Source organism: Bubalus bubalis, chromosome 18 (assembly GCF_019923935.1).
Source record: "Bubalus bubalis isolate 160015118507 breed Murrah chromosome 18, NDDB_SH_1, whole genome shotgun sequence".
Taxonomy (NCBI): domain Eukaryota; kingdom Metazoa; phylum Chordata; class Mammalia; order Artiodactyla; family Bovidae; genus Bubalus; species Bubalus bubalis.
The window spans coordinates 51,392,189-51,405,866 of NC_059174.1; the positions used below are offsets into that span (position 1 = coordinate 51,392,189).

The following is a 13,678-nucleotide window of genomic DNA, read 5'->3' on the forward strand; positions in this document are numbered from 1 at the left end:
AGGAGCTGGAGCAGAATGAATGGACGTGGAGGGTTTCAGGGGCTGCCATCTGAATATGCTAGTGTGACTGGTCTCCTCTGGTCTGCTAGTCTGTGTGTGCCTGCGTGCGTGTGGCTTGCGAGGCTGTTCTAAGTCTGCCTGCTTTGGACTTGTCTGTAATGACTCTGTACTTGAGGCTTTGTGTCTTTCCTTTCCCTCCTGGGCCAGGCTTTGGGTCTGGATTTGCGGGGAGAAACCTTAGTTCGTGTGTGTGCTGTCTGGGAATGTCTGAGGATCTTTTTTCAACTCTTGGTCTCTGTGTTTGTGTCAGTCAGTTGAGGATGTGGATGAGTTTGTGTGCTGACCTGCATTTCTGTCTCGCCTGTGGTTTAAGAACTCGGTGTAGTCAGCAGAGTACCCTTTTCCCATTCTCAGTGTGGTCTTCAACTAGTCTCTTCCCTTTTTTTTTTTTTTTCTGGTGAGGGGGGAGTCCCCTCTCATTCCTTTCTGGGGCTCCACCTCTTCCTCAGCTGTTCTTTTGGAGGGTTCTTTCCAGAATTGAGCTTCAGATTGTCAGCAAAACCCTTTGAGTAGCCAGGGCCTCTGGCTGTGTGCGTGCTAAGTTGCTCAGTCATGTCCAACCCTTTGCAACCCCATGGACTATAGTCTGCCAGCCTTCTTTGTCCATAGGATTTCCTGGGCAAGAATACTGGAGTGGGTTGCCATGCCCTCCTCCAGGGGATCTTCCTGACTCAGGAATCGAACCTGCATCTCTTATGTCTCCTGCATTGGCAGGCAGGTTCTTTACCCCTAGTGCCACCTTGGAAGCAGGGGCCTCTGGGTAGTGGGGGCTTCTGGCTACATCCCAGGAAATGGGAGTAAGGGTGGGACACATGGCCTAGGCAGAGAAGGGGTTGGGAGGAGAGCCAGGGTGGAGACTGTCATAAAAGATTCCCTAGACTGGAAGGGAGGCTTGGAAGGTGCAGAGATGGGGGCTGGAATTGAGGAGAGCCAGAGATATCCCCCAGAAGGCTGGCGTTCTTGTGTCCTGGTCTCTAGACCTTTGGCTTCTTCCCTGTGCGCATCTGGGTCCACGCCTTGCTTTCCATCTCTGTGGTTCTGCATCTTTTTGCTCTGTCTGTAACTTGTGCCTCCGAGAGTATCTCTGGTGGTTTTCTGACTCAGTCTCTCATCCCTGAATTCTTGCCTGACTCTCCCTCTGTTTCCTCCTTAAGGAGTCTCTTTTCCATCCCAACTCTTTTTCTTTTTTTAAAATTTATTTTAAATTGGAGGATAATTGCTTTACAATGTTACTTTCTGCTGTACAAGAATGTGAACCAACTACAAGTGTACATATATCCTCCCCTTCTTGAGCCTCCCTCCCACCACCCCCCTCAACTTTCTTTTCTCATTCACATCTCCCCCTGCTTCCATCTCCCTCTTTGTCATACTAAAAGATGCCATTTTATTTTTTTTAAGTTATTTTTATTTTTTGACCATGCTATGCAGCATGCAGGATCTTACTTCCCCGACCAGGAATTGAACCCACGACTTCTGCACTGGGACTGTGGAGTCTTAACCACTGGACAACCAGGGAAGCCCCCTCAATGCCATTTTAAATGGTTGTGAGGAAGCAGGGGAGGGAGACAGGAGAAAGGAGGAAAGTGTTATGAAGTCAGCACCCGAGCTGGGATTTGAAGGATGGGCTGAGGGTACACTGCTGTTAATGTTGTTCAGCCGCTCAGTCATGTCCGATTCTTTGAGACCCCATGAACTGCAGCGCTCCAGGCTCCCCTGTCCTTCACTATCTCCTGGAGTTTGCTCAAGTTCATGTCCCTTGAGTCAGTGATGCTATCTAGCCATCTCATCCTCTGCCGCCCTCTTCTCCTTTTGCCTTCAATCTTTCCCAGCATCAGAGGATGTTAAAATGCTAGGGAAGGAGGAAGCCCAAAAGGGAGCTTGGAAACCAGATACTGAATTGGGGTGTGGGTGCTGCCCCACTGCCCCATGGACCACCAGTCCCGGCCAGGAACAGGCCAAATTGCACGGGGCTCTCCCAGCTCAGCCAGAGCTGGCTGAGCTTAATCACCACCCACACAGAGCCTACACCACCCTTGGTGAGGTGGGTGAACGGGTAGACAGTGCAAAGGAGGGAGAGTGAATGACTTGTTTGGGAAACTAGAGTCCTGGGATGGAGGAGAAATAGAGGGTGGGATGGTGAGCAGGGCCAGATTCTCAGATGCCAGAGCTCGGATTGTGTGCTGGGGGTGATGGAGACCACGGGCGGGTTTTGAACAAGTCTTGGTGTCAGAAAGCTCTCTCTGGGTCCCTGGGCGGGTAGAGGGGGGCTAAGGGCCTGAGACTACCCAGTGATGGTCCCATGAACAGCTAGGGGCGGGGTCCCACAGGGGGGCTGGGATCCCGCCCCCTGACATCACCCTCACATTATTGCACCAGGGCTGGCTGACCAATAAGCTGTGGTTTGCTACTATAATGGGTCCTAGCAACAGGCCCTGATCCTGTGCTAACAGGAGAGGAGGCCCCACCAGCGGAGAGAGTGAAGGGGAGAGGGAGAGCCCACAGGGCAGGTGAGTCCCCCCAAGGGCAGCTCCCCTTGTCCAATCCCAGGCCCAGCTCCCTCAGCCCCTCGGTCCACCCCAGTGGCCACTGGCCCGTCTGCCCCTTGCACTGAGACCTATTCAAGGATTCCCCTTCTCCTCTACCCAGACCACGCTCTGAGATGGGTTAGGGGTCGGGACGCAGGAGGGACTGGGTTGAGCCCCAGGGTGAAATGCCCCCACCTGGGATGGGAGATTAGACCTGGCGGGAACAATGGAATAAGGACTGTCTTCCTGCAGAAGGTTGGGTGAGGATGGGGCCAGGTGCAGCTGAGGAGAGAGAGGGGAGGTAAAGACACGTGATTGAAGGGAGAGCAGCTCTTCAGAAGGACCTGGGTTGGAGCCCGGGCTGTGCCTCTGAGTGGGGACCTCTCATGTCTAGTCTGAACCTCAATCCATCTCCATCTGATGGGGACACTGATCCCTGACCTGAGCATCTCTCCCAGGGTTCTCTGAAGAGTCTTTAGTCAATGAGGAAGTGTATTTTAGAGGCGATAGACAAGGAGAGTGTGTGATCGGGAAGAGGGAGGGCCAGGGAAGCTCCCAGGTGAGGAGGAAGGATCTCAGGAGAGACCACCATGACAGGCTCATGGAGGAGGGAGGGGACTTAGCCTAGCCAGCCCTGCCAAGCAGGGCTGGGTGTTTAAGGAGACGCCCAGGGTGGGGGCACCCCTCCCATGCCTGGCTGAACCCAAGAATATCTTCAAAGGTGACCTAGAGACAGACAGGTGATGGGGCTCATGATGGTCACAGAAGCCCTGTGATGTGGGCAAGGTTATCTTCCACCATGCAGGTGCTACAGGAGGGCAGGGATGTCACACAGCCGGGAATATTAATAATGATGATAACAGTGATGCTGATAATGCAGACCACCTGCTCTGGGTCGGGCACTATTTTTTTTTTTCCAGAGAAGTTTTTATTTGGGCCTTAAGCTTTTGAAAATAAAGTTTAGAGACATAGCGTATGAATACCACGGTAATACACATGAAATATTCTATCAGACCCTAAAAATTAACATAAACTTTCTCATAGTCAACAAAATAGTGGCTGGGTGCTGATTTCATTTGATAAGTTGGCTACAGCACTTTAATTATCATTTTACGTCTATCTAGGTGTAGCTGAAATTCAAAATGCACATCAAAGTAAAACTATATTACAGCTCAATGCCAGGCTAACCGTACTTGGCCTCTGCGGTAAAATTCACAATGGGTTCTGTTGGACAGATACCGGGTTGGGCACTATGTTAAGTGCTTTTTCTGGATGAACTCATTTCATTCTCAAAAGCTCTAGGAGGTGGTCTGCTATAAGGCTTGCAGATCGCTTTGATCTGTAAGATGAGGAAAGTGAGGCAGCGGTCAGGAACTTGCCCCGTCTCTTAGCTGGTGTGTGGTGGGGCCTGCCTGGATGGAATCCCAGGCAGTGTGTCTCCAGGGTCTGGGTCCCCTTGGCCATCACTTCTTGCTGCTTCTAATCACCGCAGAGGCAGCAGCGGAAGATCCACTGCTCCCTTTTCCTGGGCCCAGGAGCTGAGCTAAAGCCCCTTCCACTGCAGGCCTGGCTACATACACAAATTGCAGGGCCCAGTCGAAAGTGAAAATGCAGCACCCTTGCTTCGAATGTTTAGAATTTTAGTCAATGTCAAAAGAGCATTAAGGCAAGAGCTGGGTTTTGTTTTTTATTTATTTTAAAATTTTATTTATTTTAATTTATTTATCTGGCTGTGTCGGGTCAATTGGGCTCTCTAGAGGTGGCACGCAGCCTTTTGCCCAGCAGCATGCGGGATCTTAGTTTCCCAACCAGGGATCGAACTCCATCCCCTGCTTTGCAAGGTGGATTCTTAACCACTGGACCACCAGGGAAGTCCCAGGAGAGCTGGGCCTTTTAATGTGGGGCCCCATGTGATGGCATGGGTCTCAAGCTGCTCACAAAATGGTGGGAGTTCCTAGGGTTATCCCAAAGACTCCTCAGTGCCCTGGGAGGCAGGTCAGTCATTACACTCATTAAGCAAGAATCCAACAGGCTCAGAGAGGTGTGCTTCGTTTTGCCCTAGGTCACACAGCAGGTTAGTGTCAGAGATGGGATGGGAACCTGGGGCCACCGACTACAAAGCCCCCTCCCTACCTCCTGTCTAAAAGGTATCCCGGGTTTGTTTGTTTGTTTGTTTTTAAAGAAGGAGAGGGCTATGGGGCTCCAGAGAGACTTCCTTCATAGCCCTGGTGTGTCTCTCCCTGCCCCACGCCACGTTCCAGGAGGCCTGAACGGCTGGCTCCCTTCTGCTCTCCCCTCCGCAGACACTGAGGACCACGCGTCCGTCCCTGACTCTCCCCCACCCCCCCGCACCCTCTGACCCGCCAGTCACCATGGCTACTTCGAAGTTGCCAGCGGTGTCCGGGGAGGAGGAGACCACCATCCTCATGGCCAAGGAAGAGCTGGAGGCCCTGCGCACTGCCTTCGAGTCGGGCGACATCCCGCAGGCCGCTTCCCGCCTCCGGGAGCTGCTGGCCTCCTCGGACTGCACCCGGCTGGACGTGGGGGTCACAGGCGAATCGGGGGCCGGCAAGTCGTCCCTCATCAACGCCCTTCGCGGCCTGGGCGCCGAGGACCCCGACGCGGCCCTCACCGGCGTCGTGGAGACCACAATAGAGCCCTCGCCCTACCCGCACCTGCAGTTTCCAGACGTGACCCTGTGGGACCTGCCAGGGGCCGGCTCTCCCGGCTGCTCGGCCGACAAGTACCTGAAGCAGGTGGACTTCGGCCGCTATGATTTCTTCCTACTTGTCTCGCCCCGCCGCTGCGGCGCGGTGGAGACCCGCCTGGCCTCCGAGATCCTGCGCCAGGGCAAGAAGTTCTATTTCGTGCGCACCAAGGTGGACGAGGACCTGGCGGCCACGCGCATGCAGCGGCCGTCGGGCTTCAGCGAGGGGGCGGTCCTGCGCGAGATCCGCGAGCACTGCGTCGAGCGGCTGCGCGGGGCCGGCGTACACGACCCGCGCGTCTTCCTTGTGTCCAACCTCTCGCCCGCGCGCTACGACTTCCCGCTGCTCATGTCCACCTGGGAGCGCGATCTGCCCGCGCACCGGCGCCACGCCGGCCTGCTGTCGCTGCCGGACATCTCGCTGGAGGCCCTGCAGAAGAAGAAGGACATGCTCCAGGAGCAGGTGCTCAAGACGGCCCTGGTGTCCGGCGTCATCCAGGCCCTGCCCGTGCCCGGGCTGGCGGCCGCCTACGACGACGCGCTGCTCATCCGCTCGCTGCGCGGCTACCACCGCAGCTTCGGCCTGGACGACGACTCGCTGGCCAAGCTGGCCGAGCAGGTGGGCAAACAGGCGGGGGACCTGCGCTCCGTCATCCGCTCCCCGCTGGCCAACGAGGTCTCCCCTGAGACGGTCCTGCGGCTCTACTCCCAGTCGTCCGATGGTGCCATGAGGGTGGCCCGGGCCTTTGAGAAGGGTATCCCCGTGTTCGGGACGCTGGTGGCGGGGGGCATCAGCTTCGGCACCGTCTATACCATGCTCCAGGGCTGCCTAAACGAAATGGCCGAGGATGCCCAGCGCGTCCGCATCAAGGCTCTGGAGGAGGAGGACACTCAGCCCGATGTCAGCCTGGAGGCGGCTGGTGACAACGGAGTGGAGAAGCGGGGATCCGGGGAGGGGAGCATGGAGGAAGCCCCCCTCTCGACCCGCGGGAAGCTTGGCCTCCTCCTTAAGTACATTCTGGACAGCTGGAAGAAGCGAGACTTGGCCGAAGACAAATGAAAGTGCAGCCCTTACCCACTGCCTCACCCACAAACCAAGCCTTTTGAAAACCCACCAAACAATCAAAAAAGGCCTAATGTGGTGAAAATGAGAGATGCAGTTGCTGAGTGGGGACGGGGTGGGGCGGGCTAAGGGAGGCAGGTGGAGGGAGGCCCAGGGCCAAGTCCCTAACTGAGGATAGGAATTTATCTTGGGAGGCAGAGGTTCAAGGTGTGGATGAGGGTGGGGCAGGACTCTTAAAAAAAAAAAAAAGCCTCTCTCTCCCCTGATCCCCAAGTGGCCATGGCAGGTGGAGGGGGGGCGTTGGGGGCAACAGGACAACCTGGCCTGGAGCCAAGCCAGGAGCCCACTGTCAACATAGGTGGGTGGCTGAATGGGCCCTGGGGCCTGCATTCTCATGTCCCTTTCTGAGAACTCCAAAGGCCTGCTCTGGTGGGGGAGGGGCAGCCAATTGGTTCCCCGGGCTGGGCACAATAGTGCCTAGCAACCAACTGAGTGAAAGATGCCAGGGAGATGGGACATCCTGAGCCAGCTCTGCTGCCTGTGAGTGATGGGGGGAGTGGGGGCGGTGTGGGGAGCAGGGAGGGTGCAGCCAGGTGGCCACTGGACTGGCCTCTGTGCAGAACCTGGGGACACAGAATGAGAGCGGGGGTGGGTGGGCGTGTCTATGAGCATCCACGGAGAAAGGAGGCGGGGAAGGCACCAGCCCCCTGGAACAAGCCTCATTTCAGAAAGATGGCCAGTGTGTCTGCATGTGGATGCGTGCAGGAATGAGCTTGCTGGTGTGTCTGACTGGGAGGGATCTTGGTAAGCCTTGGTGATTTGGATGCTGCGGGTGGGTCTAAGATTGTGAGTGATTGGCTGAGACTGGGGTTCCAGGTCTGTGTGTACCTAGCTGCACGGCTGGGAACGAATTTTGGGGATGGTGCTGTAAGGCCGTGGGTCTGACAGGGCACCTGTTGGGATTTCTGAAGCTGCACGAGGTTTCAAAATACACGGGATGTATTACACAGTGAGGCGGCCCTGGGACCTTAACTGCTTGCCACAGCCCCTCGGCTCTGTACTGGGCTCTCCAGCTGGATACAGAAGTGAATCTGACCCCCTATCTGCTCAAACCAAAACTCACATGCCAAGTCAAGGGTCACGCATGTTTAAAAAGGAATCACCAGACTGGGGCACTTGGACAGGACAGGGGTTGCCCCAAGAGCATCTGTGGACTGGGACGAGGGTCCAAGGAAGGGTGGGATTTGAGCAATTCACAGGGTGGTTCTGGTGCAGTGGAGATGGCCTCACTAACACTCCCTGAGCTGTTCCAGGACCTGATGATGGTTCTAGCCTCATTGTACATACGTGTGTGTGCATACGTGCTCAGTCATACATGATGCTTTGCGACCCCATGGACTGCAGCCTGCCAGGCTCCTCTGTTTTTGGAATTTTCCAGACAAGAATACTGGAGCGGGTTGCCATTTCCTACTCCAGGGCATCTTCCTGACCCAGGGATCGAACCCACATCTCCTGCGTCTCCTGCATTAGTAGGCAGAGTCTTTACCATTGCGCCACCTGGGAAGCTCCTCTAGCCCCATCTAGGGGCCTCAAATTACCCCTGACTCTGGGAAATGGACTGAGGGTCCACTTTTACCTGGGGTGTTAAAATTTCTTTGCTGAAGAACTCTCTGCTTTGCAAAAAAGATTCCTGTCTTCCCAGAAGGCCTCCCATTGGCTCTGCGAGGACTATTTGGGGTTCACATGGACCTTTCTGCACCAAAGAGGGTACAAAGGATCATGGTAGGGATATTCCAGATGCCCAGGGGGAAATCCCCATGGTAGGCATTTCTCAGATGCATAAGAAAGATGGTCTCTTTCAAATCCATTCTCAAAAGGCACAGCCCACATCCCTATGTGAGACCCTCGGACTCACTGGCCCCAAGTGGCTCGGATGGAAAGGTTGGGCATGCTCTCAATACAATGGGCCTGAGGTTAAAAGAGAGCGCCTAGGTGACCACTGTCCCCTGCTTCCAACTGGTGGCCTCATTCTGTCCTGTCCCTTCTGCCTCTATCTCTCCCTTCCCCATCTCCACCCCCAGCCCCTGTTCCAGCTCTTGGCCCTGCCCACCCAGGTCCTGCCCCCGCCCCTCCCCTTGTCTCCCAGGCCCCAGTCTCCTGCACTGTAAGGTCATGGAGGGCTCTTTGGAAAAAATTACTGACTTCACCACGAGATTTGTGGGATCTTAGTTCCCCAACCAGGGATCGAACCTGGGCCCTCGGCAGTGAAAGTGTGGTATCCTAACCACTGGACCGCCAAGGAATTCCCAGGAGGGCTCTTGGTAACGTCCCCAGTGGACCTCTCCCTTCCCTGCTCAGAACCCTTCCACAGCTACCCACAGATAACGATCAAGTGCAGCCCGATGCTCCACGCCCTTCCCAAGCTGGCCTCTGCCTGAATCTCGTCAGCAGTAAGACCCCGAGTCTTCCTAAAACAGTAGGGCTTGGAGGGTTCTGAGGAGTCATCTTTCCAATCCACAGGTGAGGAAACTGGCACCCCCCACCCTTCACGGAGGGGAAAATAAAAGCCTTGGGGTGCTGTGACTTGGCTGGTGTCACCCCTGCAAATCCCTGGCACGGCTGGGACCAGACACAGTCACACAATCCCAGGATGTGAGCGTGGCTGCCCCACCCATCATATGGACTTGACAAAATCATGCATGTGGTTAGAAGAGTGGCTGGCCCCGAGTAAACCTCAAATAAACCCGAGCTATGACTACCAGTGATGAAGATTCCAGCTCTTAATCCTGGTGCTGGGTGCGTGGTAAAACCCCTGCCCCCTTCCTCAAAGTTAAGACTTTGAATTCTGGGCCAGAAGACCTTAGCCCCATTCCCAGTTTTCCCATGCATTAGCTGGAGGACCTTGAAGTGAAGTCGCTCAGTCGTATTCGACTCTTTGTGACCCCGTGGACTGTAGCCTACCAGGCTCCTCCGTCCATGGAATTTTCCAGGCAAGAGTACTGAATGGGTTGCCATTTCCTTCTCCAGGGGAGGACCTTGGGCCCCATTTATTTTCTCAATGCCAAATGTGGATAAGAAAGGAGGGAAATTCCTTCTCCAGCTGGTTTGAGGATTTGTGGATACTTCAGGAGAAGCTGGCGGTGATGAGTAAATGTGAATTAAAATAAAGCGCTTAGCACCAGACTTGGCATCTTGTAACACCCTCAGCGCTATTACTGGTGATGCCACAAATACTCTGGGCAAGCTGAGGGATGTAGAGAAGATAGGGCAACTCAGAGTGAAAACACTCCTTTCCCTTCCCTGTCCAAGGTCAAGTCCTGAAGACGGAGAACTGGGGTTCTGGCAGCCCATGGCCAGCGAGGTCTTCCAATCATGCCTCAGCCAATGCAAGATCCTGGAGCTCTCAAAGGACACCAGGGCCCTGAAGGAGGCCTTTGAGGCGGGGGATCTGCCAGCAGTCGCCGCCAAGTTACAATCTACGCTTCATTCTCTGGAGAACGTCCGGCTGGGACATCGGTGTCACCGGGGGGATGGACTCAGGCAAGTCCACCTTCGTCAGTGCCATCCGGGGGCTGGGGGACGAGGACCCCAACTCGGCCTGCACGGGCGTGGTAGAAATGACCGTGGACCCCACACCGTACCCACATCCCAAGTACCCCAGTGTCGTCTTCTGGGACCTGCCGGGCGTTGGCACCCCCACCTTCCGGGCTGACAAATACTTCCAGCGGGTGCAGCTCTTCCAGTATGACTTCTTCCTCATCATTACCTCGGAGAGCTTCACCACCGACCTCGCCGAGCTGGCTCTCGAGATCCTGCGACGGGGCAAGCATTTCTACTGCGTCCGCTCCAAGGTGGACGTGGACATCGCCGCCTCCCGCAGCCGCCGCCCCAGCTCCTTCTCGGAGGAGAGGGTGCTCAACCAGATCTGGGATGACTGTGCGCAGCGGCTGGAGGGTGAGGGGCAGGCTCTGGGGGGCTGGGTTATTATTTATTTATTTTGGACGCACCATGCGGCTTGCAGGATCTTAGTTCCCAGAACAGGGATTGAACTCCCGCCCTTGGCAGCGAAAGCGCTGAGTCCTAACCACTGGACTGCCTGGAAATTCCTATCTATCTTATTTTTAATTATTTTATTTATTCATCGATTGGGGGGGGGCTTGATTCTTGAGGGATTACCCCGGTTCCCCTACATCTTCCCACTGAGGCCCAAGGTGGGGGTAAGGCCACCCAAGTTATGTGGCCCCTGTTGGTGAAATGCCGCTTACAGCTGCCATTTCAGTCACAGATGATAGAGACCAGTCACTTGCATTAAAGAAAAGAAAGGATGTGTGTGTGCTAAGTCGCTCAGTCGTGTCCGACTCTTTGCAACCCCATGGACTGTAGCTTGCCTGGCTCCTCTGTCCATGGGGCTTCTTCAGGCAAGAGTCTTGGCGTGGGTTGCCATGCCCTCCTCCAGGAGATCTTCCCAACCCAGGGATCGAACCCTCAGTCTCTTATAAATCTCCTGCATTGGCAGGCCGGCTCTTTACCACTAGTGCCACCCGGGAAGTCCCACTGGCCAATGGAAATGCTATGCACCCACACCACACTGACACACCTCTGGGCCGGGGGCCGGGGGCCGGGGGGCAGCTAACATTTCTTGGGGGCTCACCAGAGGCCAGGCACCATGTTCACAGCTCATTTCACCAGCGTGACATCCCTAGGAGGAAGGTACACCCATCCTCTTGTTTTACAGATAAGTACATGGACTTCCCTGGTGGCTCAGACGGTAAACCATCTGTCTACAATGCGGGAGACCCGGGTTTGATCCCTGGGAAAGGGAAGATCCGCTGGAGAAGGAAATGGCAATCCACTCCAGTACTATTGCCTGGAAAATCCCATGGACAGAGGAGCCTGGTAGCCCACAGTCCATGGGGTCGCAAAGAGTTGGACACAACTGAGCGACTTCACTTACTTACTTACTTACTTACTTACAGGGAAGCCTAGAGAGGTAGGTATGGTAACTAGCCTGAGGCCACACAGCGAATAGGAGGGAGGCTGGGATCTGAACTCAAGCAGCCTGGCTCCAGGGCTGATGCTCTTAAGCCGCATGGTATGTAGACACAGCTTATCACCGCCCCCTCTCCCTCCCCTCCCCCACACACAGGGGCAGCTGTCAGGACACCTGGGTCTGCTCAGTGGGGAAACTCACCCAAGGTGCCCTTGTCTCCTGCAGCACAGGGACTCAGGGACCCCAAGGTCTTCCTGCTGTCCATGTTCGAGCTGGGCAAGTACGACTTCCACCTGCTGGAGGAGTCGATGGTGAGGGACCTTGAGAGTCACAAGCGGCATGCATTCCTGGTGGCCCTGCCCAACGTCTCCAAGCCCACACTGGAGCGGAAGGCGGCCTCGCTGAGGCAGCACACCTGGCTTGTGGCCACGGTGGCCTGCAGGGCCAACCCAAGGCCCGTGCCAGGCCTGCCGGAGGTGGCGTGTGACCTGTACATGCTCACCCGGGCCCTGGAGGGCTACCGCCACAGCTTCGGCCTGGACAGGGGATCCCTCGTCAGGCTGGCAGAGCAGACGGGCCAGCCCTTGCACAAGATCCTGCAGGTGCTCCAGGGCCCGAAGACCAAGGTCACCGAGGCGCTGGTGGCAGAGCTGCTGGGTCAGGCCTCCGGGGATGCCTCGGCCTTCAGCCAGAAACTCAACGTGCCCATCCTGGGCTCCCTGGCCTCCTGTGGCCTGTCCTTCGCCACCGTCTACCGGATGCTCCGCACCTCCCTGGACATGGCTGTCAGTGATGCCCAGAGCATGCTGGTTCAGGCCTCTCTCGACAACCCCGACCACAGGCTCCTGGATGGTCAGTGGTCCCAGCCCAGAGCCTAGGCCAGCCAGAGGTGGCAGCGAGGGGCTGGGAGCCTGCAGGCTCTGTCTGTGCCCAGGCTGGGGGGGTGTTGGGGGAGGGGAAGGAAGAAACTCCAGCTCCTAACTGTCCTGGACTGAGCCATGTGCTGTCTCGTGCTTTTGCGCCCTGGGTCTTGTGCCCTCTCTGGCCATGGCCCCTATTTTCCCTCTTCTGGTGAACCCCGCATCAACCAGCAGCCCCCTGGGAATCGCGGGGATGGGACAGACACAGGCATGCTAAGTTGTGACAAGGCAGGGAAAAGCCAGTTGCCTGGCTGGGGAGGGCAGTCAGGAGGGTGTCCACCAGGCAGGTCAGGGTAGGGGGGCGGGATGAGGCAAAGGGTTCAGAAGCATTTCTGTAAGAGGGCAGTGAACAGTTCTCAGTAATCTTGGGGGTCACAAAGGGAGGTCCCGCTTAAGGTCTTGGGCAGTGTGTGGCAGGGCCAGAGCCTGCCCTGGGCCTCGTAACTCTTAGACTTCTGGCTAGACCTGCTCTGAGTCTGCGGCTTCCAGTCAGACTTGCTCTGAATCTGCAGATTCCCCACTTTCGGCCAGGCCTGCTCTGAGGCCAGAGGTTTGCTTTCTTCCCTGTCCCCCTACCTTCTTCAGGCTTCCCAGGTGGCTCAGATGGTAAAGAATCCGCCTGCAGTTCAGGAGACCCAGGTTTGATCCCTGGGTCGGGGTGGGAAGATCCTCTGAAGAAGGGCATGGCAACCTACTCCAGTATTCTTGCCTGGAGAGTTCCATGGACAGAGTAGCCTGGCGGGCTACAGCCCATGGGGCCGCAAAGGGTCGGACATGACTGAGCGACTATCACTTTAATTCACCCTCTTCAGCTGTACCTTTTCCTCCAAAGGCCAGTGCCCCCGGGGCTGCCATGACCTGCACACCAGGACTGTGTACAGGATGTCCCCCAGAGCAAGGGGAAGCCAGGGAGACCAAAGTGGCACGGGGGGAGGGATGGGCAGGCCGGCTCAAGCCGCTTAGACTGGAACCAAGCGCTTTACTCAAAGGTGGAGTGGCATCATTGGAGGGTCAGGACTAGTTTGGGATTAGGGTGTGGTGACCAGACCAATTCGGAGACGTATTTTGGGAAACACTGAACTGGGATGGTGTACTGTATTTAACTGAGTGGGGGAGGGCAGGTACTAAAATGAACTGAATGGTGTATTTAATTGAGGGTTAGGTTCTGGCTTTGAAGGGAGGGGCCATTTTTCAAAAAGTAGTTGAGGTATACAGGGGAAGCCATCATGTCTAAGAGTTAATAATGTATGAGCATTTGACAAGGGTAGCGCCTGTTTTGACTAAGGGGAAGGGCAGTTGGCCCTCTGTACTGGAGGGTTCCACGTGTGCGGATTCAACCACTCTTGAAAATAGTAAAAAAAAAAAAAAAAGACAACAAAAACCCAGAAAGTTCAAAAAGCAAAACTTGACTTT

At 55.8% G+C, this 13,678-nt stretch overlaps 3 protein-coding genes across 3 annotated transcripts; 2 read left to right on the forward strand and 1 right to left on the reverse strand.

Moving 5' to 3' along the window:
* The first annotated feature begins 740 nt into the window (after positions 1–740).
* Positions 741–6,440, forward strand: IRGC (immunity related GTPase cinema). Its single transcript, XM_025269232.2, has 2 exons — positions 741–2,567; positions 4,889–6,440. Exon 2 carries the CDS (start codon positions 4,958–4,960, stop codon positions 6,350–6,352), a length of 1,395 nt encoding a protein of 464 aa, XP_025125017.1. The 5' UTR covers positions 741–2,567; positions 4,889–4,957; the 3' UTR covers positions 6,353–6,440.
* Positions 6,441–6,586: 146 nt separating this feature from the next.
* Positions 6,587–11,642, reverse strand: LOC123330141. The gene is made up of 2 exons (XM_044930697.1): positions 11,547–11,642; positions 6,587–10,167 (listed from the first exon to the last, which is right to left on the reverse strand). Exon 2 carries the CDS (start codon positions 9,704–9,706, stop codon positions 8,744–8,746), a length of 963 nt encoding a protein of 320 aa, XP_044786632.1. The 5' UTR covers positions 9,707–10,167; positions 11,547–11,642; the 3' UTR covers positions 6,587–8,743.
* Positions 9,886–12,405, forward strand: LOC102414175 (interferon-inducible GTPase 5). Its single transcript, XM_006048524.3, has 2 exons — positions 9,886–10,309; positions 11,571–12,405. The coding sequence occupies exons 1-2, from the start codon at positions 9,886–9,888 to the stop codon at positions 12,221–12,223; spliced, it is 1,077 nt and encodes a 358-aa protein (XP_006048586.1). The 3' UTR covers positions 12,224–12,405.
* The last annotated feature ends 1,273 nt before the right edge of the window (positions 12,406–13,678 follow it).